Source organism: Phytophthora sojae (genome assembly GCF_000149755.1).
Source record: "Phytophthora sojae unplaced genomic scaffold PHYSOscaffold_5, whole genome shotgun sequence".
NCBI lineage: Eukaryota > Oomycota > Peronosporomycetes > Peronosporales > Peronosporaceae > Phytophthora > Phytophthora sojae.
This window is the reverse complement of record NW_009258119.1, coordinates 6,161,255-6,186,003: the sequence shown is the minus strand read 5'-3', so window position 1 is coordinate 6,186,003 and position 24,749 is coordinate 6,161,255. Positions and strand designations below refer to the sequence as shown.

Below are 24,749 nucleotides of genomic sequence, written 5' to 3'. Positions count from 1 at the left end.
TAAAAAGTGTTGTGTGCCGTAAAAAGTGGACACTGGGGGTATCGATCCCCCTACCTCCCGCATGCGAAGCGGGCGCTCTACCATTTGAGCTAAGCGCCCAGACACAAACCCAAACCGCAACGCAATCGACGCGCTCAGACCAACACACAGACACACACACGCACACGCCAACTCGCCACAAAACACACCAAACAAAACCACACACAACCGCCTCACAGCGCCATCCCTCCACACATCGCCAAGCAAGCCTCCGCACCCATTACAACGATCGTCCTCTCCACCAGCACATTAGCACCCGTGAGGCGCCAGCATCCACGCCTTGTCGATTCTCCGCGCTCCGCCATGGTCCACTGCCTCACATACCCGAAGCCTCGAACCGCCAGGCCGGGAGCCACCCGCCTCCGAAAACAAAAATGTCAAGCAGCTGGCTGACTCGAACCCTACTCGTCCGACCGGCCAGTGGCCCGGACAGAGGTGACACACAGCACAGAGCACAGAGCACACAGCTGGGCGTTTGGTCTGTGGCGCTGACCAGGCTCTCGGTGAGCTGTTTAGCCGGTCTCCCTCATGCCCAAACTCTTGTGGGATCCTGCGCCTGGCAGTCGGCGTGGTTGCCCCACACTCGCCGACAAAAAAGGTGGGTCGTCTGTAAACGTAGGCACCAGCACGCTCGCAGATGGCGGGTGAGCTGTGGGTGGCGGGTGAGCAGGGGTAGGAAGGCTAGGAAGCAAGCAGCGGCGCGAGGGGCGGTAAAAAGTGTTTGTTCGTAAAAAGTGTTGTGTGCCGTAAAAGTGGACACTGGGGGTATCGATCCCCCTACCTCCCGCATGCGAAGCGGGCGCTCTACCATTTGAGCTAAGCGCCCAGACGCAAACCCAAGCCGCAACGCAATCGACGCGCTCAGATCAACACACACACGCACACGCCAACTCGCCACAAAACACACCAAACAAAACGACGCACAACCGCCTCACAGCGCCATCCCTCCACACATCGCCAAGCAAGCCTCCGCACCCATTACAACGATCGTCCTCTCCACCAGCACATTAGCACCCGTGAGGCGCCAGCATCCACGCCTTGTCGATTCTCCGCGCTCCGCCATGGTCCACTGCCTCACATACCCGAAGCCTCGAACCGCCAGGCCGGGAGCCACCCGCCTCCGAAAACAAAAATGTCAAGCAGCTGGCTGACTCGAACCCGCCCGGACAGAGGTGACACACAGCACAGAGCACAGAGCACACAGCACACAGCTGGGCGTTTGGTCTGTGGCGCTGACCAGGCTCTCGGTGAGCTGTTTAGCCGGTCTCCCTCATGCCCAAACTCTTGTGGGATCCTGCGCCTGGCAGTCGGCGTGGTTGCCCCACACTCGCCGACAAAAAAGGTGGGTCGTCTGTAAACGTAGGCACCAGCACGCTCGCAGATGGCGGGTGAGCTGTGGGTGGCGGGTGAGCAGGGGTAGGAAGGCTAGGAAGCAAGCAGCGGCGCGAGGGGCGGTAAAAAGTGTTTGTTCGTAAAAAGTGTTGTGTGCCGTAAAAGTGGACACTGGGGGTATCGATCCCCCTACCTCCCGCATGCGAAGCGGGCGCTCTACCATTTGAGCTAAGCGCCCAGACACAAACCCAAACCGCAACGCAATCGACGCGCTCAGACCAACACACACACACACACACACACGCACACGCCAACTCGCCACAAAACACACCAAACAAAACCACACACAACCGCCTCACAGCGCCATCCCTCCACACATCGCCAAGCAAGCCTCCGCACCCATTACAACGATCGTCCTCTCCACCAGCACATTAGCACCCGTGAGGCGCCAGCATCCACGCCTTGTCGATTCTCCGCGCTCCGCCATGGTCCACTGCCTCACATACCCGAAGCCTCGAACCGCCAGGCCGGGAGCCACCCGCCTCCGAAAACAAAAATGTCAAGCAGCTGGCTGACTCGAACCCTACTCGTCCGACCGGCCAGTGGCCCGGACAGAGGTGACACACAGCACAGAGCACACAGCACACAGCACACAGCTGGGCGTTTGGTCTGTGGCGCTGACCAGGCTCTCGGTGAGCTGTTTAGCCGGTCTCCCTCATGCCCAAACTCTTGTGGGATCCTGCGCCTGGCAGTCGGCGTGGTTGCCCCACACTCGCCGACAAAAAAGGTGGGTCGTCTGTAAACGTAGGCACCAGCACGCTCGCAGATGGCGGGTGAGCTGTGGGTGGCGGGTGAGCAGGGGTAGGAAGGCTAGGAAGCAAGCAGCGGCGCGAGGGGCGGTAAAAAGTGTTTGTTCGTAAAAAGTGTTGTGTGCCGTAAAAAGTGGACACTGGGGGTATCGATCCCCCTACCTCCCGCATGCGAAGCGGGCGCTCTACCATTTGAGCTAAGCGCCCAGACACAAACCCAAACCGCAACGCAATCGACGCGCTCAGACCAACACACACACACACACACGCACACGCCAACTCGCCACAAAACACACCAAACAAAACGACACACAACCGCCTCACAGCGCCATCCCTCCACACATCGCCAAGCAAGCCTCCGCACCCATTACAACGATCGTCCTCTCCACCAGCACATTAGCACCCGTGAGGCGCCAGCATCCACGCCTTGTCGATTCTCCGCGCTCCGCCATGGTCCACTGCCTCACATACCCGAAGCCTCGAACCGCCAGGCCGGGAGCCACCCGCCTCCGAAAACAAAAATGTCAAGCAGCTGGCTGACTCGAACCCTACTCGTCCGACCGGCCAGTGGCCCGGACAGAGGTGACACACAGCACAGAGCACAGAGCACACAGCACACAGCTGGGCGTTTGGTCTGTGGCGCTGACCAGGCTCTCGGTGAGCTGTTTAGCCGGTCTCCCTCATGCCCAAACTCTTGTGGGATCCTGCGCCTGGCAGTCGGCGTGGTTGCCCCACACTCGCCGACAAAAAAGGTGGGTCGTCTGTAAACGTAGGCACCAGCACGCTCGCAGATGGCGGGTGAGCTTGGGTGGCGGGTGAGCAGGGGTAGGAAGGCTAGGAAGCAAGCAGCGGCGCGAGGGGCGGTAAAAAGTGTTTGTTCGTAAAAAGTGTTGTGTGCCGTAAAAAGTGGACACTGGGGGTATCGATCCCCCTACCTCCCGCATGCGAAGCGGGCGCTCTACCATTTGAGCTAAGCGCCCAGACACAAACCCAAACCGCAACGCAATCGACGCGCTCAGACCAACACACACACACACACACACGCACACGCCAACTCGCCACAAAACACACCAAACAAAACCACACACAACCGCCTCACAGCGCCATCCCTCCACACATCGCCAAGCAAGCCTCCGCACCCATTACAACGATCGTCCTCTCCACCAGCACATTAGCACCCGTGAGGCGCCAGCATCCACGCCTTGTCGATTCTCCGCGCTCCGCCATGGTCCACTGCCTCACATACCCGAAGCCTCGAACCGCCAGGCCGGGAGCCACCCGCCTCCGAAAACAAAAATGTCAAGCAGCTGGCTGACTCGAACCCGCCCAGACAGAGGTGACACACAGCACAGAGCACAGAGCACACAGCACACAGCTGGGCGTTTGGTCTGTGGCGCTGACCAGGCTCTCGGTGAGCTGTTTAGCCGGTCTCCCTCATGCCCAAACTCTTGTGGGATCCTGCGCCTGGCAGTCGGCGTGGTTGCCCCACACTCGCCGACAAAAAAGGTGGGTCGTCTGTAAACGTAGGCACCAGCACGCTCGCAGATGGCGGGTGAGCTTGGGTGGCGGGTGAGCAGGGGTAGGAAGGCTAGGAAGCAAGCAGCGGCGCGAGGGGCGGTAAAAAGTGTTTGTTCGTAAAAAGTGTTGTGTGCCGTAAAAAGTGGACACTGGGGGTATCGATCCCCCTACCTCCCGCATGCGAAGCGGGCGCTCTACCATTTGAGCTAAGCGCCCAGACACAAACCCAAACCGCAACGCAATCGACGCGCTCAGACCAACACACACACACACACGCACACGCCAACTCGCCACAAAACACACCAAACAAAACCACACACAACCGCCTCACAGCGCCATCCCTCCACACATCGCCAAGCAAGCCTCCGCACCCATTACAACGATCGTCCTCTCCACCAGCACATTAGCACCCGTGAGGCGCCAGCATCCACGCCTTGTCGATTCTCCGCGCTCCGCCATGGTCCACTGCCTCACATACCCGAAGCCTCGAACCGCCAGGCCGGGAGCCACCCGCCTCCGAAAACAAAAATGTCAAGCAGCTGGCTGACTCGAACCCTACTCGTCCGACCGGCCAGTGGCCCGGACAGAGGTGACACACAGCACAGAGCACAGAGCACACAGCACAAAGCTGGGCGTTTGGTCTGTGGCGCTGACCAGGCTCTCGGTGAGCTGTTTAGCCGGTCTCCCTCATGCCCAAACTCTTGTGGGATCCTGCGCCTGGCAGTCGGCGTGGTTGCCCCACACTCGCCGACAAAAAAGGTGGGTCGTCTGTAAACGTAGGCACCAGCACGCTCGCAGATGGCGGGTGAGCTGTGGGTGGCGGGTGAGCAGGGGTAGGAAGGCTAGGAAGCAAGCAGCGGCGCGAGGGGCGGTAAAAAGTGTTTGTTCGTAAAAAGTGTTGTGTGCCGTAAAAAGTGGACACTGGGGGTATCGATCCCCCTACCTCCCGCATGCGAAGCGGGCGCTCTACCATTTGAGCTAAGCGCCCAGACACAAACCCAAACCGCAACGCAATCGACGCGCTCAGACCAACACACACACACACACACACGCACACGCCAACTCGCCACAAAACACACCAAACAAAACCACACACAACCGCCTCACAGCGCCATCCCTCCACACATCGCCAAGCAAGCCTCCGCACCCATTACAACGATCGTCCTCTCCACCAGCACATTAGCACCCGTGAGGCGCCAGCATCCACGCCTTGTCGATTCTCCGCGCTCCGCCATGGTCCACTGCCTCACATACCCGAAGCCTCGAACCGCCAGGCCGGGAGCCACCCGCCTCCGAAAACAAAAATGTCAAGCAGCTGGCTGACTCGAACCCTACTCGTCCGACCGGCCAGTGGCCCGGACAGAGGTGACACACAGCACAGAGCACAGAGCACACAGCACAAAGCTGGGCGTTTGGTCTGTGGCGCTGACCAGGCTCTCGGTGAGCTGTTTAGCCGGTCTCCCTCATGCCCAAACTCTTGTGGGATCCTGCGCCTGGCAGTCGGCGTGGTTGCCCCACACTCGCCGACAAAAAAGGTGGGTCGTCTGTAAACGTAGGCACCAGCACGCTCGCAGATGGCGGGTGAGCTTGGGTGGCGGGTGAGCAGGGGTAGGAAGGCTAGGAAGCAAGCAGCGGCGCGAGGGGCGGTAAAAAGTGTTTGTTCGTAAAAAGTGTTGTGTGCCGTAAAAAGTGGACACTGGGGGTATCGATCCCCCTACCTCCCGCATGCGAAGCGGGCGCTCTACCATTTGAGCTAAGCGCCCAGACACAAACCCAAACCGCAACGCAATCGACGCGCTCAGACCAACACACACACACACACACACGCACACGCCAACTCGCCACAAAACACACCAAACAAAACCACACACAACCGCCTCACAGCGCCATCCCTCCACACATCGCCAAGCAAGCCTCCGCACCCATTACAACGATCGTCCTCTCCACCAGCACATTAGCACCCGTGAGGCGCCAGCATCCACGCCTTGTCGATTCTCCGCGCTCCGCCATGGTCCACTGCCTCACATACCCGAAGCCTCGAACCGCCAGGCCGGGAGCCACCCGCCTCCGAAAACAAAAATGTCAAGCAGCTGGCTGACTCGAACCCTACTCGTCCGACCGGCCAGTGGCCCGGACAGAGGTGACACACAGCACAGAGCACAGAGCACACAGCACACAGCTGGGCGTTTGGTCTGTGGCGCTGACCAGGCTCTCGGTGAGCTGTTTAGCCGGTCTCCCTCATGCCCAAACTCTTGTGGGATCCTGCGCCTGGCAGTCGGCGTGGTTGCCCCACACTCGCCGACAAAAAAGGTGGGTCGTCTGTAAACGTAGGCACCAGCACGCTCGCAGATGGCGGGTGAGCTGTGGGTGGCGGGTGAGCAGGGGTAGGAAGGCTAGGAAGCAAGCAGCGGCGCGAGGGGCGGTAAAAAGTGTTTGTTCGTAAAAAGTGTTGTGTGCCGTAAAAAGTGGACACTGGGGGTATCGATCCCCCTACCTCCCGCATGCGAAGCGGGCGCTCTACCATTTGAGCTAAGCGCCCAGACACAAACCCAAACCGCAACGCAATCGACGCGCTCAGACCAACACACACACACACACACACACGCCAACTCGCCACAAAACACACCAAACAAAACCACACACAACCGCCTCACAGCGCCATCCCTCCACACATCGCCAAGCAAGCCTCCGCACCCATTACAACGATCGTCCTCTCCACCAGCACATTAGCACCCGTGAGGCGCCAGCATCCACGCCTTGTCGATTCTCCGCGCTCCGCCATGGTCCACTGCCTCACATACCCGAAGCCTCGAACCGCCAGGCCGGGAGCTACCCGCCTCCGAAAACAAAAATGTCAAGCAGCTGGCTGACTCGAACCCTACTCGTCCGACCGGCCAGTGGCCCGGACAGAGGTGACACACAGCACAGAGCACAGAGCACACAGCACACAGCTGGGCGTTTGGTCTGTGGCGCTGACCAGGCTCTCGGTGAGCTGTTTAGCCGGTCTCCCTCATGCCCAAACTCTTGTGGGATCCTGCGCCTGGCAGTCGGCGTGGTTGCCCCACACTCGCCGACAAAAAAGGTGGGTCGTCTGTAAACGTAGGCACCAGCACGCTCGCAGATGGCGGGTGAGCTTGGGTGGCGGGTGAGCAGGGGTAGGAAGGCTAGGAAGCAAGCAGCGGCGCGAGGGGCGGTAAAAAGTGTTTGTTCGTAAAAAGTGTTGTGTGCCGTAAAAAGTGGACACTGGGGGTATCGATCCCCCTACCTCCCGCATGCGAAGCGGGCGCTCTACCATTTGAGCTAAGCGCCCAGACACAAACCCAAACCGCAACGCAATCGACGCGCTCAGACCAACACACACACACACACACGCACACGCCAACTCGCCACAAAACACACCAAACAAAACCACACACAACCGCCTCACAGCGCCATCCCTCCACACATCGCCAAGCAAGCCTCCGCACCCATTACAACGATCGTCCTCTCCACCAGCACATTAGCACCCGTGAGGCGCCAGCATCCACGCCTTGTCGATTCTCCGCGCTCCGCCATGGTCCACTGCCTCACATACCCGAAGCCTCGAACCGCCAGGCCGGGAGCCACCCGCCTCCGAAAACAAAAATGTCAAGCAGCTGGCTGACTCGAACCCTACTCGTCCGACCGGCCAGTGGCCCGGACAGAGGTGACACACAGCACAGAGCACACAGCACACAGCTGGGCGTTTGGTCTGTGGCGCTGACCAGGCTCTCGGTGAGCTGTTTAGCCGGTCTCCCTCATGCCCAAACTCTTGTGGGATCCTGCGCCTGGCAGTCGGCGTGGTTGCCCCACACTCGCCGACAAAAAAGGTGGGTCGTCTGTAAACGTAGGCACCAGCACGCTCGCAGATGGCGGGTGAGCTGTGGGTGGCGGGTGAGCAGGGGTAGGAAGGCTAGGAAGCAAGCAGCGGCGCGAGGGGCGGTAAAAAGTGTTTGTTCGTAAAAAGTGTTGTGTGCCGTAAAAAGTGGACACTGGGGGTATCGATCCCCCTACCTCCCGCATGCGAAGCGGGCGCTCTACCATTTGAGCTAAGCGCCCAGACACAAACCCAAACCGCAACGCAATCGACGCGCTCAGACCAACACACACACACACACGCACACGCCAACTCGCCACAAAACACACCAAACAAAACGACACACAACCGCCTCACAGCGCCATCCCTCCACACATCGCCAAGCAAGCCTCCGCACCCATTACAACGATCGTCCTCTCCACCAGCACATTAGCACCCGTGAGGCGCCAGCATCCACGCCTTGTCGATTCTCCGCGCTCCGCCATGGTCCACTGCCTCACATACCCGAAGCCTCGAACCGCCAGGCCGGGAGCCACCCGCCTCCGAAACAAAAATGTCAAGCAGCTGGCTGACTCGAACCCTACTCGTCCGACCGGCCAGTGGCCCGGACAGAGGTGACACACAGCACAGAGCACACAGCACACAGCTGGGCGTTTGGTCTGTGGCGCTGACCAGGCTCTCGGTGAGCTGTTTAGCCGGTCTCCCTCATGCCCAAACTCTTGTGGGATCCTGCGCCTGGCAGTCGGCGTGGTTGCCCCACACTCGCCGACAAAAAAGGTGGGTCGTCTGTAAACGTAGGCACCAGCACGCTCGCAGATGGCGGGTGAGCTTGGGTGGCGGGTGAGCAGGGGTAGGAAGGCTAGGAAGCAAGCAGCGGCGCGAGGGGCGGTAAAAAGTGTTTGTTCGTAAAAAGTGTTGTGTGCCGTAAAAAGTGGACACTGGGGGTATCGATCCCCCTACCTCCCGCATGCGAAGCGGGCGCTCTACCATTTGAGCTAAGCGCCCAGACACAAACCCAAACCGCAACGCAATCGACGCGCTCAGACCAACACACACACACACACACGCACACGCCAACTCGCCACAAAACACACCAAACAAAACGACGCACAACCGCCTCACAGCGCCATCCCTCCACACATCGCCAAGCAAGCCTCCGCACCCATTACAACGATCGTCCTCTCCACCAGCACATTAGCACCCGTGAGGCGCCAGCATCCACGCCTTGTCGATTCTCCGCGCTCCGCCATGGTCCACTGCCTCACATACCCGAAGCCTCGAACCGCCAGGCCGGGAGCCACCCGCCTCCGAAAACAAAAATGTCAAGCAGCTGGCTGACTCGAACCCTACTCGTCCGACCGGCCAGTGGCCCGGACAGAGGTGACACACAGCACAGAGCACAGAGCACACAGCACACAGCTGGGCGTTTGGTCTGTGGCGCTGACCAGGCTCTCGGTGAGCTGTTTAGCCGGTCTCCCTCATGCCCAAACTCTTGTGGGATCCTGCGCCTGGCAGTCGGCGTGGTTGCCCCACACTCGCCGACAAAAAAGGTGGGTCGTCTGTAAACGTAGGCACCAGCACGCTCGCAGATGGCGGGTGAGCTGTGGGTGGCGGGTGAGCAGGGGTAGGAAGGCTAGGAAGCAAGCAGCGGCGCGAGGGGCGGTAAAAAGTGTTTGTTCGTAAAAAGTGTTGTGTGCCGTAAAAAGTGGACACTGGGGGTATCGATCCCCCTACCTCCCGCATGCGAAGCGGGCGCTCTACCATTTGAGCTAAGCGCCCAGACACAAACCCAAACCGCAACGCAATCGACGCGCTCAGACCAACACACACACACACACGCACACGCCAACTCGCCACAAAACACACCAAACAAAACCACACACAACCGCCTCACAGCGCCATCCCTCCACACATCGCCAAGCAAGCCTCCGCACCCATTACAACGATCGTCCTCTCCACCAGCACATTAGCACCCGTGAGGCGCCAGCATCCACGCCTTGTCGATTCTCCGCGCTCCGCCATGGTCCACTGCCTCACATACCCGAAGCCTCGAACCGCCAGGCCGGGAGCCACCCGCCTCCGAAACAAAAATGTCAAGCAGCTGGCTGACTCGAACCCTACTCGTCCGACCGGCCAGTGGCCCGGACAGAGGTGACACACAGCACAGAGCACACAGCACACAGCTGGGCGTTTGGTCTGTGGCGCTGACCAGGCTCTCGGTGAGCTGTTTAGCCGGTCTCCCTCATGCCCAAACTCTTGTGGGATCCTGCGCCTGGCAGTCGGCGTGGTTGCCCCACACTCGCCGACAAAAAAGGTGGGTCGTCTGTAAACGTAGGCACCAGCACGCTCGCAGATGGCGGGTGAGCTGTGGGTGGCGGGTGAGCAGGGGTAGGAAGGCTAGGAAGCAAGCAGCGGCGCGAGGGGCGGTAAAAAGTGTTTGTTCGTAAAAAGTGTTGTGTGCCGTAAAAAGTGGACACTGGGGGTATCGATCCCCCTACCTCCCGCATGCGAAGCGGGCGCTCTACCATTTGAGCTAAGCGCCCAGACACAAACCCAAACCGCAACGCAATCGACGCGCTCAGACCAACACACACACACACACACACGCACACGCCAACTCGCCACAAAACACACCAAACAAAACCACACACAACCGCCTCACAGCGCCATCCCTCCACACATCGCCAAGCAAGCCTCCGCACCCATTACAACGATCGTCCTCTCCACCAGCACATTAGCACCCGTGAGGCGCCAGCATCCACGCCTTGTCGATTCTCCGCGCTCCGCCATGGTCCACTGCCTCACATACCCGAAGCCTCGAACCGCCAGGCCGGGAGCCACCCGCCTCCGAAACAAAAATGTCAAGCAGCTGGCTGACTCGAACCCTACTCGTCCGACCGGCCAGTGGCCCGGACAGAGGTGACACACAGCACAGAGCACACAGCACACAGCTGGGCGTTTGGTCTGTGGCGCTGACCAGGCTCTCGGTGAGCTGTTTAGCCGGTCTCCCTCATGCCCAAACTCTTGTGGGATCCTGCGCCTGGCAGTCGGCGTGGTTGCCCCACACTCGCCGACAAAAAAGGTGGGTCGTCTGTAAACGTAGGCACCAGCACGCTCGCAGATGGCGGGTGAGCTGTGGGTGGCGGGTGAGCAGGGGTAGGAAGGCTAGGAAGCAAGCAGCGGCGCGAGGGGCGGTAAAAAGTGTTTGTTCGTAAAAAGTGTTGTGTGCCGTAAAAAGTGGACACTGGGGGTATCGATCCCCCTACCTCCCGCATGCGAAGCGGGCGCTCTACCATTTGAGCTAAGCGCCCAGACACAAACCCAAACCGCAACGCAATCGACGCGCTCAGACCAACACACACACACACACACACACGCCAACTCGCCACAAAACACACCAAACAAAACCACACACAACCGCCTCACAGCGCCATCCCTCCACACATCGCCAAGCAAGCCTCCGCACCCATTACAACGATCGTCCTCTCCACCAGCACATTAGCACCCGTGAGGCGCCAGCATCCACGCCTTGTCGATTCTCCGCGCTCCGCCATGGTCCACTGCCTCACATACCCGAAGCCTCGAACCGCCAGGCCGGGAGCCACCCGCCTCCGAAAACAAAAATGTCAAGCAGCTGGCTGACTCGAACCCTACTCGTCCGACCGGCCAGTGGCCCGGACAGAGGTGACACACAGCACAGAGCACAGAGCACACAGCACAAAGCTGGGCGTTTGGTCTGTGGCGCTGACCAGGCTCTCGGTGAGCTGTTTAGCCGGTCTCCCTCATGCCCAAACTCTTGTGGGATCCTGCGCCTGGCAGTCGGCGTGGTTGCCCCACACTCGCCGACAAAAAAGGTGGGTCGTCTGTAAACGTAGGCACCAGCACGCTCGCAGATGGCGGGTGAGCTTGGGTGGCGGGTGAGCAGGGGTAGGAAGGCTAGGAAGCAAGCAGCGGCGCGAGGGGCGGTAAAAAGTGTTTGTTCGTAAAAAGTGTTGTGTGCCGTAAAAAGTGGACACTGGGGGTATCGATCCCCCTACCTCCCGCATGCGAAGCGGGCGCTCTACCATTTGAGCTAAGCGCCCAGACACAAACCCAAACCGCAACGCAATCGACGCGCTCAGACCAACACACACACACACACGCACACGCCAACTCGCCACAAAACACACCAAACAAAACGACGCACAACCGCCTCACAGCGCCATCCCTCCACACATCGCCAAGCAAGCCTCCGCACCCATTACAACGATCGTCCTCTCCACCAGCACATTAGCACCCGTGAGGCGCCAGCATCCACGCCTTGTCGATTCTCCGCGCTCCGCCATGGTCCACTGCCTCACATACCCGAAGCCTCGAACCGCCAGGCCGGGAGCCACCCGCCTCCGAAAACAAAAATGTCAAGCAGCTGGCTGACTCGAACCCTACTCGTCCGACCGGCCAGTGGCCCGGACAGAGGTGACACACAGCACAGAGCACAGAGCACACAGCACACAGCTGGGCGTTTGGTCTGTGGCGCTGACCAGGCTCTCGGTGAGCTGTTTAGCCGGTCTCCCTCATGCCCAAACTCTTGTGGGATCCTGCGCCTGGCAGTCGGCGTGGTTGCCCCACACTCGCCGACAAAAAAGGTGGGTCGTCTGTAAACGTAGGCACCAGCACGCTCGCAGATGGCGGGTGAGCTGTGGGTGGCGGGTGAGCAGGGGTAGGAAGGCTAGGAAGCAAGCAGCGGCGCGAGGGGCGGTAAAAAGTGTTTGTTCGTAAAAAGTGTTGTGTGCCGTAAAAAGTGGACACTGGGGGTATCGATCCCCCTACCTCCCGCATGCGAAGCGGGCGCTCTACCATTTGAGCTAAGCGCCCAGACACAAACCCAAACCGCAACGCAATCGACGCGCTCAGACCAACACACACACACACACACACACACACACGCACACGCCAACTCGCCACAAAACACACCAAACAAAACCACACACAACCGCCTCACAGCGCCATCCCTCCACACATCGCCAAGCAAGCCTCCGCACCCATTACAACGATCGTCCTCTCCACCAGCACATTAGCACCCGTGAGGCGCCAGCATCCACGCCTTGTCGATTCTCCGCGCTCCGCCATGGTCCACTGCCTCACATACCCGAAGCCTCGAACCGCCAGGCCGGGAGCCACCCGCCTCCGAAAACAAAAATGTCAAGCAGCTGGCTGACTCGAACCCTACTCGTCCGACCGGCCAGTGGCCCGGACAGAGGTGACACACAGCACAGAGCACAGAGCACACAGCACACAGCTGGGCGTTTGGTCTGTGGCGCTGACCAGGCTCTCGGTGAGCTGTTTAGCCGGTCTCCCTCATGCCCAAACTCTTGTGGGATCCTGCGCCTGGCAGTCGGCGTGGTTGCCCCACACTCGCCGACAAAAAAGGTGGGTCGTCTGTAAACGTACGCTCGCAGATGGCGGGTGAGCTGTGGGTGGCGGGTGAGCAGGGGTAGGAAGGCTAGGAAGCAAGCAGCGGCGCGAGGGGCGGTAAAAAGTGTTTGTTCGTAAAAAGTGTTGCGTGCCGTAAAAGTGGACACTGGGGGTATCGATCCCCCTGCCTCCCGCATGCGAAGCGGGCGCTCTACCATTTGAGCTAAGCGCCCAGACACAAACCCAAACCGCAACGCAATCGACGCGCTCAGACCAACACACACACACACACACACGCACACGCCAACTCGCCACAAAACACACCAAACAAAACGACGCACAACCGCCTCACAGCGCCATCCCTCCACACATCGCCAAGCAAGCCTCCGCACCCATTACAACGATCGTCCTCTCCACCAGCACATTAGCACCCGTGAGGCGCCAGCATCCACGCCTTGTCGATTCTCCGCGCTCCGCCATGGTCCACTGCCTCACATACCCGAAGCCTCGAACCGCCAGGCCGGGAGCCACCCGCCTCCGAAAACAAAAATGTCAAGCAGCTGGCTGACTCGAACCCTACTCGTCCGACCGGCCAGTGGCCCGGACAGAGGTGACACACAGCACACAGCACAGAGCACACAGCACAAAGCTGGGCGTTTGGTCTGTGGCGCTGACCAGGCTCTCGGTGAGCTGTTTAGCCGGTCTCCCTCATGCCCAAACTCTTGTGGGATCCTGCGCCTGGCAGTCGGCGTGGTTGCCCCACACTCGCCGACAAAAAAGGTGGGTCGTCTGTAAACGTAGGCACCAGCACGCTCGCAGATGGCGGGTGAGCTGTGGGTGGCGGGTGAGCAGGGGTAGGAAGGCTAGGAAGCAAGCAGCGGCGCGAGGGGCGGTAAAAAGTGTTTGTTCGTAAAAAGTGTTGTGTGCCGTAAAAAGTGGACACTGGGGGTATCGATCCCCCTACCTCCCGCATGCGAAGCGGGCGCTCTACCATTTGAGCTAAGCGCCCAGACACAAACCCAAACCGCAACGCAATCGACGCGCTCAGACCAACACACACACACACACACGCACACGCCAACTCGCCACAAAACACACCAAACAAAACGACACACAACCGCCTCACAGCGCCATCCCTCCACACATCGCCAAGCAAGCCTCCGCACCCATTACAACGATCGTCCTCTCCACCAGCACATTAGCACCCGTGAGGCGCCAGCATCCACGCCTTGTCGATTCTCCGCGCTCCGCCATGGTCCACTGCCTCACATACCCGAAGCCTCGAACCGCCAGGCCGGGAGCCACCCGCCTCCGAAAACAAAAATGTCAAGCAGCTGGCTGACTCGAACCCTACTCGTCCGACCGGCCAGTGGCCCGGACAGAGGTGACACACAGCACAGAGCACAGAGCACACAGCACACAGCTGGGCGTTTGGTCTGTGGCGCTGACCAGGCTCTCGGTGAGCTGTTTAGCCGGTCTCCCTCATGCCCAAACTCTTGTGGGATCCTGCGCCTGGCAGTCGGCGTGGTTGCCCCACACTCGCCGACAAAAAAGGTGGGTCGTCTGTAAACGTAGGCACCAGCACGCTCGCAGATGGCGGGTGAGCTGTGGGTGGCGGGTGAGCAGGGGTAGGAAGGCTAGGAAGCAAGCAGCGGCGCGAGGGGCGGTAAAAAGTGTTTGTTCGTAAAAAGTGTTGTGTGCCGTAAAAAGTGGACACTGGGGGTATCGATCCCCCTGCCTCCCGCATGCGAAGCGGGCGCTCTACCATTTGAGCTAAGCGCCCAGACACAAACCCAAACCGCAACGCAATCGACGCGCTCAGACCAACACACACACACGCACACGCCAACTCGCCACAAAACACACCAAACAAAACGACGCACAACCGCCTCACAGCGCCATCCCTCCACACATCGCCAAGCAAGCCTCCGCACCCATTACAACGATCGTCCTCTCCACCAGCACATTAGCACCCGTGAGGCGCCAGCATCCACGCCTTGTCGATTCTCCGCGCTCCGCCATGGTCCACTGCCTCACATACCCGAAGCCTCGAACCGCCAGGCCGGGAGCCACCCGCCTCCGAAAACAAAAATGTCAAGCAGCTGGCTGACTCGAACCCTACTCGTCCGACCGGCCAGTGGCCCGGACAGAGGTGACACACAGCACAGAGCACAGAGCACACAGCACAAAGCTGGGCGTTTGGTCTGTGGCGCTGACCAGGCTCTCGGTGAGCTGTTTAGCCGGTCTCCCTCATACCCAAACTCTTGTGGGATCCTGCGCCTGGCAGTCGGCGTGGTTGCCCCACACTCGCCGACAAAAAAGGTGGGTCGTCTGTAAACGTAGGCACCAGCACGCTCGCAGATGGCGGGTGAGCTGTGGGTGGCGGGTGAGCAGGGGTAGGAAGGCTAGGAAGCAAGCAGCGGCGCGAGGGGCGGTAAAAAGTGTTTGTTCGTAAAAAGTGTTGTGTGCCGTAAAAAGTGGACACTGGGGGTATCGATCCCCCTACCTCCCGCATGCGAAGCGGGCGCTCTACCATTTGAGCTAAGCGCCCAGACACAAACCCAAACCGCAACGCAATCGACGCGCTCAGACCAACACACACACACACACACGCACACGCCAACTCGCCACAAAACACACCAAACAAAACGACACACAACCGCCTCACAGCGCCATCCCTCCACACATCGCCAAGCAAGCCTCCGCACCCATTACAACGATCGTCCTCTCCACCAGCACATTAGCACCCGTGAGGCGCCAGCATCCACGCCTTGTCGATTCTCCGCGCTCCGCCATGGTCCACTGCCTCACATACCCGAAGCCTCGAACCGCCAGGCCGGGAGCCACCCGCCTCCGAAAACAAAAATGTCAAGCAGCTGGCTGACTCGAACCCTACTCGTCCGACCGGCCAGTGGCCCGGACAGAGGTGACACACAGCACAGAGCACAGAGCACACAGCACAAAGCTGGGCGTTTGGTCTGTGGCGCTGACCAGGCTCTCGGTGAGCTGTTTAGCCGGTCTCCCTCATGCCCAAACTCTTGTGGGATCCTGCGCCTGGCAGTCGGCGTGGTTGCCCCACACTCGCCGACAAAAAAGGTGGGTCGTCTGTAAACGTAGGCACCAGCACGCTCGCAGATGGCGGGTGAGCTGTGGGTGGCGGGTGAGCAGGGGTAGGAAGGCTAGGAAGCAAGCAGCGGCGCGAGGGGCGGTAAAAAGTGTTTGTTCGTAAAAAGTGTTGTGTGCCGTAAAAAGTGGACACTGGGGGTATCGATCCCCCTACCTCCCGCATGCGAAGCGGGCGCTCTACCATTTGAGCTAAGCGCCCAGACACAAACCCAAACCGCAACGCAATCGACGCGCTCAGACCAACACACACACACGCACACGCCAACTCGCCACAAAACACACCAAACAAAACGACGCACAACCGCCTCACAGCGCCATCCCTCCACACATCGCCAAGCAAGCCTCCGCACCCATTACAACGATCGTCCTCTCCACCAGCACATTAGCACCCGTGAGGCGCCAGCATCCACGCCTTGTCGATTCTCCGCGCTCCGCCATGGTCCACTGCCTCACATACCCGAAGCCTCGAACCGCCAGGCCGGGAGCCACCCGCCTCCGAAAACAAAAATGTCAAGCAGCTGGCTGACTCGAACCCTACTCGTCCGACCGGCCAGTGGCCCGGACAGAGGTGACACACAGCACAGAGCACAGAGCACACAGCACACAGCTGGGCGTTTGGTCTGTGGCGCTGACCAGGCTCTCGGTGAGCTGTTTAGCCGGTCTCCCTCATGCCCAAACTCTTGTGGGATCCTGCGCCTGGCAGTCGGCGTGGTTGCCCCACACTCGCCGACAAAAAAGGTGGGTCGTCTGTAAACGTAGGCACCAGCACGCTCGCAGATGGCGGGTGAGCTGTGGGTGGCGGGTGAGCAGGGGTAGGAAGGCTAGGAAGCAAGCAGCGGCGCGAGGGGCGGTAAAAAGTGTTTGTTCGTAAAAAGTGTTGTGTGCCGTAAAAAGTGGACACTGGGGGTATCGATCCCCCTACCTCCCGCATGCGAAGCGGGCGCTCTACCATTTGAGCTAAGCGCCCAGACACAAACCCAAACCGCAACGCAATCGACGCGCTCAGACCAACACACACACACACACGCACACGCCAACTCGCCACAAAACACACCAAACAAAACGACACACAACCGCCTCACAGCGCCATCCCTCCACACATCGCCAAGCAAGCCTCCGCACCCATTACAACGATCGTCCTCTCCACCAGCACATTAGCACCCGTGAGGCGCCAGCATCCACGCCTTGTCGATTCTCCGCGCTCCGCCATGGTCCACTGCCTCACATACCCGAAGCCTCGAACCGCCAGGCCGGGAGCCACCCGCCTCCGAAAACAAAAATGTCAAGCAGCTGGCTGACTCGAACCCGCCCAGACAGAGGTGACACACAGCACAGAGCACAGAGCACACAGCACACAGCTGGGCGTTTGGTCTGTGGCGCTGACCAGGCTCTCGGTGAGCTGTTTAGCCGGTCTCCCTCATGCCCAAACTCTTGTGGGATCCTGCGCCTGGCAGTCGGCGTGGTTGCCCCACACTCGCCGACAAAAAAGGTGGGTCGTCTGTAAACGTAGGCACCAGCACGCTCGCAGATGGCGGGTGAGCTTGGGTGGCGGGTGAGCAGGGGTAGGAAGGCTAGGAAGCAAGCAGCGGCGCGAGGGGCGGTAAAAAGTGTTTGTTCGTAAAAAGTGTTGTGTGCCGTAAAAAGTGGACACTGGGGGTATCGATCCCCCTACCTCCCGCATGCGAAGCGGGCGCTCTACCATTTGAGCTAAGCGCCCAGACACAAACCCAAACCGCAACGCAATCGACGCGCTCAGACCAACACACACACACACACGCACACGCCAACTCGCCACAAAACACACCAAACAAAACCACACACAACCGCCTCACAGCGCCATCCCTCCACACATCGCCAAGCAAGCCTCCGCACCCATTACAACGATCGTCCTCTCCACCAGCACATTAGCACCCGTGAGGCGCCAGCATCCACGCCTTGTCGATTCTCCGCGCTCCGCCATGGTCCACTGCCTCACATACCCGAAGCCTCGAACCGCCAGGCCGGGAGCCACCCGCCTCCGAAAACAAAAATGTCAAGCAGCTGGCTGACTCGAACCCGCCCAGACAGAGGTGACACACAGCACACAGCACAGAGCACACAGCACACAGCTGGGCGTTTGGTCTGTGGCGCTGACCAGGCTCTCGGTGAGCTGTTTAGCCGGTCTCCCTCATGCCCAAACTCTTGTGGGATCCTGCGCCTGGCAGTCGGCGTGGTTGCCCCACACTCGCCGACAAAAAAGGTGGGTCGTCTGTAAACGTAGGCACCAGCACGCTCGCAGATGGCGGGTGAGCTGTGGGTGGCGGGTGAGCAGGGGTAGGAAGGCTAGGAAGCAAGCAGCGGCGCGAGGGGCGGTAAAAAGTGTTTGTTCGTAAAAAGTGTTGTGTGCCGTAAAAAGTGGACACTGGGGGTATCGATCCCCCTACCTCCCGCATGCGAAGCGGGCGCTCTACCATTTGAGCTAAGCGCCCAGACACAAACCCAAACCGCAACGCAATCGACGCGCTCAGACCAACACACACACACACACACGCACACGCCAACTCGCCACAAAACACACCAAACAAAACCACACACAACCGCCTCACAGCGCCATCCCTCCACACATCGCCAAGCAAGCCTCCGCACCCATTACAACGATCGTCCTCTCCACCAGCACATTAGCACCCGTGAGGCGCCAGCATCCACGCCTTGTCGATTCTCCGCGCTCCGCCATGGTCCACTGCCTCACATACCCGAAGCCTCGAACCGCCAGGCCGGGAGCCACCCGCCTCCGAAAACAAAAATGTCAAGCAGCTGGCTGACTCGAACCCTACTCGTCCGACCGGCCAGTGGCCCGGACAGAGGTGACACACAGCACAGAGCACAGAGCACACAGCACACAGCTGGGCGTTTGGTCTGTGGCGCTGACCAGGCTCTCGGTGAGCTGTTTAGCCGGTCTCCCTCATGCCCAAACTCTTGTGGGATCCTGCGCCTGGCAGTCGGCGTGGTTGCCCCACACTCGCCGACAAAAAAGGTGGGTCGTCTGTAAACGTAGGCACCAGCACGCTCGCAGATGGCGGGTGAGCTTGGGTGGCGGGTGAACAGGGGTAGGAAGGCTAAGAAGCAAGCAGCGGCGCGAGGGGCGGTAAAAAGTGTTTGTTCCTAAAAAGTGTTGTGTGCCGTAAAAAGTGGACACTGGGGGTATCGATCCCCCTACCTCCCGCATGCGAAGCGGGCGCTCTACCATTTGAGCTAAGCGCCCAGACACAAACCCAAACCGCAACGCAATCGACGCGCTCAGACCAACACACACACACACACACGCACACGCCAACTCGCCACAAAACACACCAAACAAAACCACACACAACCGCCTCACAGCGCCATCCCTCCACACATCGCCAAGCAAGCCTCCGCACCCATTACAACGATCGTCCTCTCCACCAGCACATTAGCACCCGTGAGGCGCCAGCATCCACGCCTTGTCGATTCTCCGCGCTCCGCCATGGTCCACTGCCTCACATACCCGAAGCCTCGAACCGCCAGGCCGGGAGCCACCCGCCTCCGAAAACAAAAATGTCAAGCAGCTGGCTGACTCGAACCCTACTCGTCCGACCGGCCAGTGGCCCGGACAGAGGTGACACACAGCACAGAGCACAGAGCACACAGCACACAGCTGGGCGTTTGGTCTGTGGCGCTGACCAGGCTCTCGGTGAGCTGTTTAGCCGGTCTCCCTCATGCCCAAACTCTTGTGGGATCCTGCGCCTGGCAGTCGGCGTGGTTGCCCCACACTCGCCGACAAAAAAGGTGGGTCGTCTGTAAACGTAGGCACCAGCACGCTCGCAGATGGCGGGTGAGCTGTGGGTGGCGGGTGAGCAGGGGTAGGAAGGCTAGGAAGCAAGCAGCGGCGCGAGGGGCGGTAAAAAGTGTTTGTTCGTAAAAAGTGTTGTGTGCCGTAAAAAGTGGACACTGGGGGTATCGATCCCCCTACCTCCCGCATGCGAAGCGGGCGCTCTACCATTTGAGCTAAGCGCCCAGACACAAACCCAAACCGCAACGCAATCGACGCGCTCAGACCAACACACACACACACACACGCACACGCCAACTCGCCACAAAACACACCAAACAAAACCACACACAACCGCCTCACAGCGCCATCCCTCCACACATCGCCAAGCAAGCCTCCGCACCCATTACAACGATCGTCCTCTCCACCAGCACATTAGCACCCGTGAGGCGCCAGCATCCACGCCTTGTCGATTCTCCGCGCTCCGCCATGGTCCACTGCCTCACATACCCGAAGCCTCGAACCGCCAGGCCGGGAGCCACCCGCCTCCGAAAACAAAAATGTCAAGCAGCTGGCTGACTCGAACCCTACTCGTCCGACCGGCCAGTGGCCCGGACAGAGGTGACACACAGCACAGAGCACAGAGCACACAGCACACAGCTGGGCGTTTGGTCTGTGGCGCTGACCAGGCTCTCGGTGAGCTGTTTAGCCGGTCTCCCTCATGCCCAAACTCTTGTGGGATCCTGCGCCTGGCAGTCGGCGTGGTTGCCCCACACTCGCCGACAAAAAGGTGGGTCGTCTGTAAACGTAGGCACCAGCACGCTCGCAGATGGCGGGTGAGCTGTGGGTGGCGGGTGAGCAGGGGTAGGAAGGCTAGGAAGCAAGCAGCGGCGCGAGGGGCGGTAAAAATTGTTTGTTCGTAAAAAGTGTTGTGTGCCGTAAAAAGTGGACACTGACCTCCCGCATGCGAAGCGGGCGCTCTACCATTTGAGCTAAGCGCCCAGACACAAACCCAAACCGCAACGCAATCGACGCGCTCAGACCAACACACACACACACACGCACACGCCAACTCGCCACAAAACACACCAAACAAAACCACACACAACCGCCTCACAGCGCCATCCCTCCACACATCGCCAAGCAAGCCTCCGCACCCATTACAACGATCGTCCTCTCCACCAGCACATTAGCACCCGTGAGGCGCCAGCATCCACGCCTTGTCGATTCTCCGCGCTCCGCCATGGTCCACTGCCTCACATACCCGAAGCCTCGAACCGCCAGGCCGGGAGCCACCCGCCTCCGAAAACAAAAATGTCAAGCAGCTGGCTGACTCGAACCCTACTCGTCCGACCGGCCAGTGGCCCGGACAGAGGTGACACACAGCACAGAGCACAGAGCACACAGCACACAGCACACAGCTGGGCGTTTGGTCTGTGGCGCTGACCAGGCTCTCGGTGAGCTGTTTAGCCGGTCTCCCTCATGCCCAAACTCTTGTGGGATCCTGCGCCTGGCAGTCGGCGTGGTTGCCCCACACTCGCCGACAAAAAAGGTGGGTCGTCTGTAAACGTAGGCACCAGCACGCTCGCAGATGGCGGGTGAGCTGTGGGTGGCGGGTGAGCAGGGGTAGGAAGGCTAGGAAGCAAGCAGCGGCGCGAGGGGCGGTAAAAAGTGTTTGTTCGTAAAAAGTGTTGTGTGCCGTAAAAAGTGGACACTGGGGGTATCGATCCCCCTGCCTCCCGCATGCGAAGCGGGCGCTCTACCATTTGAGCTAAGCGCCCAGACACAAACCCAAACCGCAACGCAATCGACGCGCTCAGACCAACACACACACACACACGCACACGCCAACTCGCCACAAAACACACCAAACAAAACCACACACAACCGCCTCACAGCGCCATCCCTCCACACATCGCCAAGCAAGCCTCCGCACCCATTACAACGATCGTCCTCTCCACCAGCACATTAGCACCCGTGAGGCGCCAGCATCCACGCCTTGTCGATTCTCCGCGCTCCGCCATGGTCCACTGCCTCACATACCCGAAGCCTCGAACCGCCAGGCCGGGAGCTACCCGCCTCCGAAAACAAAAATGTCAAGCAGCTGGCTGACTCGAACCCTACTCGTCCGACCGGCCAGTGGCCCGGACAGAGGTGACACACAGCACAGAGCACAGAGCACACAGCACACAGCTGGGCGTTTGGTCTGTGGCGCTGACCAGGCTCTCGGTGAGCTGTTTAGCCGGTCTCCCTCATGCCCAAACTCTTGTGGGATCCTGCGCCTGGCAGTCGGCGTGGTTGCCCCACACTCGCCGACAAAAAAGGTGGGTCGTCTGTAAACGTAGGCACCAGCACGCTCGCAGATGGCGGGTGAGCTGTGGGTGGCGGGTGAGCAGGGGTAGGAAGGCTAGGAAGCAAGCAGCGGCGCGAGGGGCGGTAAAAAGTGTTTGTTCGTAAAAAGTGTTGTGTGCCGTAAAAAGTGGACACTGGGGGTATCGATCCCCCTACCTCCCGCATGCGAAGCGGGCGCTCTACCATTTGAGCTAAGCGCCCAGACACAAACCCAAACCGCAACGCAATCGACGCGCTCAGACCAACACACACACACACACACACACACGCCAACTCGCCACAAAACACACCAAACAAAACCACACACAACCGCCTCACAGCGCCATCCCTCCACACATCGCCAAGCAAGCCTCCGCACCCATTACAACGATCGTCCTCTCCACCAGCACATTAGCACCCGTGAGGCGCCAGCATCCACGCCTTGTCGATTCTCCGCGCTCCGCCATGGTCCACTGCCTCACATACCCGAAGCCTCGAACCGCCAGGCCGGGAGCTACCCGCCTCCGAAAACAAAAATGTCAAGCAGCTGGCTGACTCGAACCCTACTCGTCCGACCGGCCAGTGGCCCGGACAGAGGTGACACACAGCACAGAGCACAGAGCACACAGCACACAGCTGGGCGTTTGGTCTGTGGCGCTGACCAGGCTCTCGGTGAGCTGTTTAGCCGGTCTCCCTCATGCCCAAACTCTTGTGGGATCCTGCGCCTGGCAGTCGGCGTGGTTGCCCCACACTCGCCGACAAAAAAGGTGGGTCGTCTGTAAACGTAGGCACCAGCACGCTCGCAGATGGCGGGTGAGCTGTGGGTGGCGGGTGAGCAGGGGTAGGAAGGCTAGGAAGCAAGCAGCGGCGCGAGGGGCGGTAAAAAGTGTTTGTTCGTAAAAAGTGTTGTGTGCCGTAAAAAGTGGACACTGGGGGTATCGATCCCCCTACCTCCCGCATGCGAAGCGGGCGCTCTACCATTTGAGCTAAGCGCCCAGACACAAACCCAAACCGCAACGCAATCGACGCGCTCAGACCAACACACACACACACACACACACGCCAACTCGCCACAAAACACACCAAACAAAACCACACACAACCGCCTCACAGCGCCATCCCTCCACACATCGCCAAGCAAGCCTCCGCACCCATTACAACGATCGTCCTCTCCACCAGCACATTAGCACCCGTGAGGCGCCAGCATCCACGCCTTGTCGATTCTCCGCGCTCCGCCATGGTCCACTGCCTCACATACCCGAAGCCTCGAACCGCCAGGCCGGGAGCCACCCGCCTCCGAAAACAAAAATGTCAAGCAGCTGGCTGACTCGAACCCTACTCGTCCGACCGGCCAGTGGCCCGGACAGAGGTGACACACAGCACAGAGCACACAGCACACAGCTGGGCGTTTGGTCTGTGGCGCTGACCAGGCTCTCGGTGAGCTGTTTAGCCGGTCTCCCTCATGCCCAAACTCTTGTGGGATCCTGCGCCTGGCAGTCGGCGTGGTTGCCCCACACTCGCCGACAAAAAAGGTGGGTCGTCTGTAAACGTAGGCACCAGCACGCTCGCAGATGGCGGGTGAGCTGTGGGTGGCGGGTGAGCAGGGGTAGGAAGGCTAGGAAGCAAGCAGCGGCGCGAGGGGCGGTAAAAAGTGTTTGTTCGTAAAAAGTGTTGTGTGCCGTAAAAAGTGGACACTGGGGGTATCGATCCCCCTACCTCCCGCATGCGAAGCGGGCGCTCTACCATTTGAGCTAAGCGCCCAGACACAAACCCAAACCGCAACGCAATCGACGCGCTCAGACCAACACACACACACACACACGCACACGCCAACTCGCCACAAAACACACCAAACAAAACCACACACAATCGCCTCACAGCGCCATCCCTCCACACATCGCCAAGCAAGCCTCCGCACCCATTACAACGATCGTCCTCTCCACCAGCACATTAGCACCCGTGAGGCGCCAGCATCCACGCCTTGTCGATTCTCCGCGCTCCGCCATGGTCCACTGCCTCACATACCCGAAGCCTCGAACCGCCAGGCCGGGAGCCACCCGCCTCCGAAAACAAAAATGTCAAGCAGCTGGCTGACTCGAACCCTACTCGTCCGACCGGCCAGTGGCCCGGACAGAGGTGACACACAGCACAGAGCACACAGCACACAGCTGGGCGTTTGGTCTGTGGCGCTGACCAGGCTCTCGGTGAGCTGTTTAGCCGGTCTCCCTCATGCCCAAACTCTTGTGGGATCCTGCGCCTGGCAGTCGGCGTGGTTGCCCCACACTCGCCGACAAAAAAGGTGGGTCGTCTGTAAACGTAGGCACCAGCACGCTCGCAGATGGCGGGTGAGCTGTGGGTGGCGGGTGAGCAGGGGTAGGAAGGCTAGGAAGCAAGCAGCGGCGCGAGGGGCGGTAAAAAGTGTTTGTTCGTAAAAAGTGTTGTGTGCCGTAAAAAGTGGACACTGGGGGTATCGATCCGCATGCGAAGCGGGCGCTCTACCATTTGAGCTAAGCGCCCAGACACAAACCCAAACCGCAACGCAATCGACGCGCTCAGACCAACACACACACACACACGCACACGCCAACTCGCCACA

At 59.9% G+C, this 24,749-nt stretch overlaps 1 protein-coding gene and 31 non-coding genes across 32 annotated transcripts in view; 1 reads left to right on the top strand and 31 right to left on the bottom strand.

Annotated features, from left to right (window-relative positions):
- Nucleotides 1-26: 26 nt before the first annotated feature.
- On the bottom strand, nt 27-99 carry PHYSODRAFT_t1089. Its single transcript has one exon. It is a non-coding gene; the product is annotated as a tRNA-Ala (tRNA).
- A 693-nt stretch (nt 100-792) lies between these two features.
- On the bottom strand, nt 793-865 carry PHYSODRAFT_t1088. Its single transcript has one exon. It is a non-coding gene; the product is annotated as a tRNA-Ala (tRNA).
- Nucleotides 866-1,536: 671 nt separating this feature from the next.
- PHYSODRAFT_t1087 lies at nt 1,537-1,609 on the bottom strand. The gene has a single exon. It is a non-coding gene; the product is annotated as a tRNA-Ala (tRNA).
- A 705-nt stretch (nt 1,610-2,314) lies between these two features.
- PHYSODRAFT_t1086 lies at nt 2,315-2,387 on the bottom strand. Its single transcript has one exon. It is a non-coding gene; the product is annotated as a tRNA-Ala (tRNA).
- Nucleotides 2,388-3,087: 700 nt separating this feature from the next.
- PHYSODRAFT_t1085 lies at nt 3,088-3,160 on the bottom strand. Its single transcript has one exon. It is a non-coding gene; the product is annotated as a tRNA-Ala (tRNA).
- Nucleotides 3,161-3,841: 681 nt separating this feature from the next.
- On the bottom strand, nt 3,842-3,914 carry PHYSODRAFT_t1084. Its single transcript has one exon. It is a non-coding gene; the product is annotated as a tRNA-Ala (tRNA).
- A 699-nt stretch (nt 3,915-4,613) lies between these two features.
- Nucleotides 4,614-4,686, bottom strand: PHYSODRAFT_t1083. Its single transcript has one exon. It is a non-coding gene; the product is annotated as a tRNA-Ala (tRNA).
- Nucleotides 4,687-5,388: 702 nt separating this feature from the next.
- PHYSODRAFT_t1082 lies at nt 5,389-5,461 on the bottom strand. Its single transcript has one exon. It is a non-coding gene; the product is annotated as a tRNA-Ala (tRNA).
- A 703-nt stretch (nt 5,462-6,164) lies between these two features.
- On the bottom strand, nt 6,165-6,237 carry PHYSODRAFT_t1081. Its single transcript has one exon. It is a non-coding gene; the product is annotated as a tRNA-Ala (tRNA).
- Nucleotides 6,238-6,935: 698 nt separating this feature from the next.
- Nucleotides 6,936-7,008, bottom strand: PHYSODRAFT_t1080. Its single transcript has one exon. It is a non-coding gene; the product is annotated as a tRNA-Ala (tRNA).
- Nucleotides 7,009-7,702: 694 nt separating this feature from the next.
- Nucleotides 7,703-7,775, bottom strand: PHYSODRAFT_t1079. The gene has a single exon. It is a non-coding gene; the product is annotated as a tRNA-Ala (tRNA).
- Nucleotides 7,776-8,465: 690 nt separating this feature from the next.
- Nucleotides 8,466-8,538, bottom strand: PHYSODRAFT_t1078. The gene has a single exon. It is a non-coding gene; the product is annotated as a tRNA-Ala (tRNA).
- A 701-nt stretch (nt 8,539-9,239) lies between these two features.
- Nucleotides 9,240-9,312, bottom strand: PHYSODRAFT_t1077. The gene has a single exon. It is a non-coding gene; the product is annotated as a tRNA-Ala (tRNA).
- A 691-nt stretch (nt 9,313-10,003) lies between these two features.
- On the bottom strand, nt 10,004-10,076 carry PHYSODRAFT_t1076. The gene has a single exon. It is a non-coding gene; the product is annotated as a tRNA-Ala (tRNA).
- A 695-nt stretch (nt 10,077-10,771) lies between these two features.
- PHYSODRAFT_t1075 lies at nt 10,772-10,844 on the bottom strand. Its single transcript has one exon. It is a non-coding gene; the product is annotated as a tRNA-Ala (tRNA).
- A 698-nt stretch (nt 10,845-11,542) lies between these two features.
- PHYSODRAFT_t1074 lies at nt 11,543-11,615 on the bottom strand. The gene has a single exon. It is a non-coding gene; the product is annotated as a tRNA-Ala (tRNA).
- Nucleotides 11,616-12,314: 699 nt separating this feature from the next.
- Nucleotides 12,315-12,387, bottom strand: PHYSODRAFT_t1073. The gene has a single exon. It is a non-coding gene; the product is annotated as a tRNA-Ala (tRNA).
- A 39-nt stretch (nt 12,388-12,426) lies between these two features.
- PHYSODRAFT_506068 (hypothetical protein) overlaps nt 12,427-24,749 on the top strand; it is a gene marked incomplete at both ends in the record, with an annotated part of 39,629 nt that continues 27,306 nt past the window's right edge. Inside the window, one exon of the mRNA XM_009531742.1 lies at nt 12,427-12,568. Coding sequence (XP_009530037.1) covers nt 12,427-12,568 — 142 coding nt within the window. The remainder of the gene's footprint in view (nt 12,569-24,749) is intronic.
- PHYSODRAFT_t1072 lies at nt 13,088-13,160 on the bottom strand. The gene has a single exon. It is a non-coding gene; the product is annotated as a tRNA-Ala (tRNA).
- Nucleotides 13,864-13,936, bottom strand: PHYSODRAFT_t1071. Its single transcript has one exon. It is a non-coding gene; the product is annotated as a tRNA-Ala (tRNA).
- Nucleotides 14,638-14,710, bottom strand: PHYSODRAFT_t1070. Its single transcript has one exon. It is a non-coding gene; the product is annotated as a tRNA-Ala (tRNA).
- PHYSODRAFT_t1069 lies at nt 15,406-15,478 on the bottom strand. The gene has a single exon. It is a non-coding gene; the product is annotated as a tRNA-Ala (tRNA).
- Nucleotides 16,180-16,252, bottom strand: PHYSODRAFT_t1068. Its single transcript has one exon. It is a non-coding gene; the product is annotated as a tRNA-Ala (tRNA).
- Nucleotides 16,948-17,020, bottom strand: PHYSODRAFT_t1067. Its single transcript has one exon. It is a non-coding gene; the product is annotated as a tRNA-Ala (tRNA).
- On the bottom strand, nt 17,698-17,770 carry PHYSODRAFT_t1066. Its single transcript has one exon. It is a non-coding gene; the product is annotated as a tRNA-Ala (tRNA).
- PHYSODRAFT_t1065 lies at nt 18,449-18,521 on the bottom strand. The gene has a single exon. It is a non-coding gene; the product is annotated as a tRNA-Ala (tRNA).
- PHYSODRAFT_t1064 lies at nt 19,222-19,294 on the bottom strand. Its single transcript has one exon. It is a non-coding gene; the product is annotated as a tRNA-Ala (tRNA).
- Nucleotides 19,996-20,068, bottom strand: PHYSODRAFT_t1063. Its single transcript has one exon. It is a non-coding gene; the product is annotated as a tRNA-Ala (tRNA).
- On the bottom strand, nt 21,531-21,603 carry PHYSODRAFT_t1062. Its single transcript has one exon. It is a non-coding gene; the product is annotated as a tRNA-Ala (tRNA).
- On the bottom strand, nt 22,303-22,375 carry PHYSODRAFT_t1061. Its single transcript has one exon. It is a non-coding gene; the product is annotated as a tRNA-Ala (tRNA).
- Nucleotides 23,077-23,149, bottom strand: PHYSODRAFT_t1060. Its single transcript has one exon. It is a non-coding gene; the product is annotated as a tRNA-Ala (tRNA).
- PHYSODRAFT_t1059 lies at nt 23,842-23,914 on the bottom strand. Its single transcript has one exon. It is a non-coding gene; the product is annotated as a tRNA-Ala (tRNA).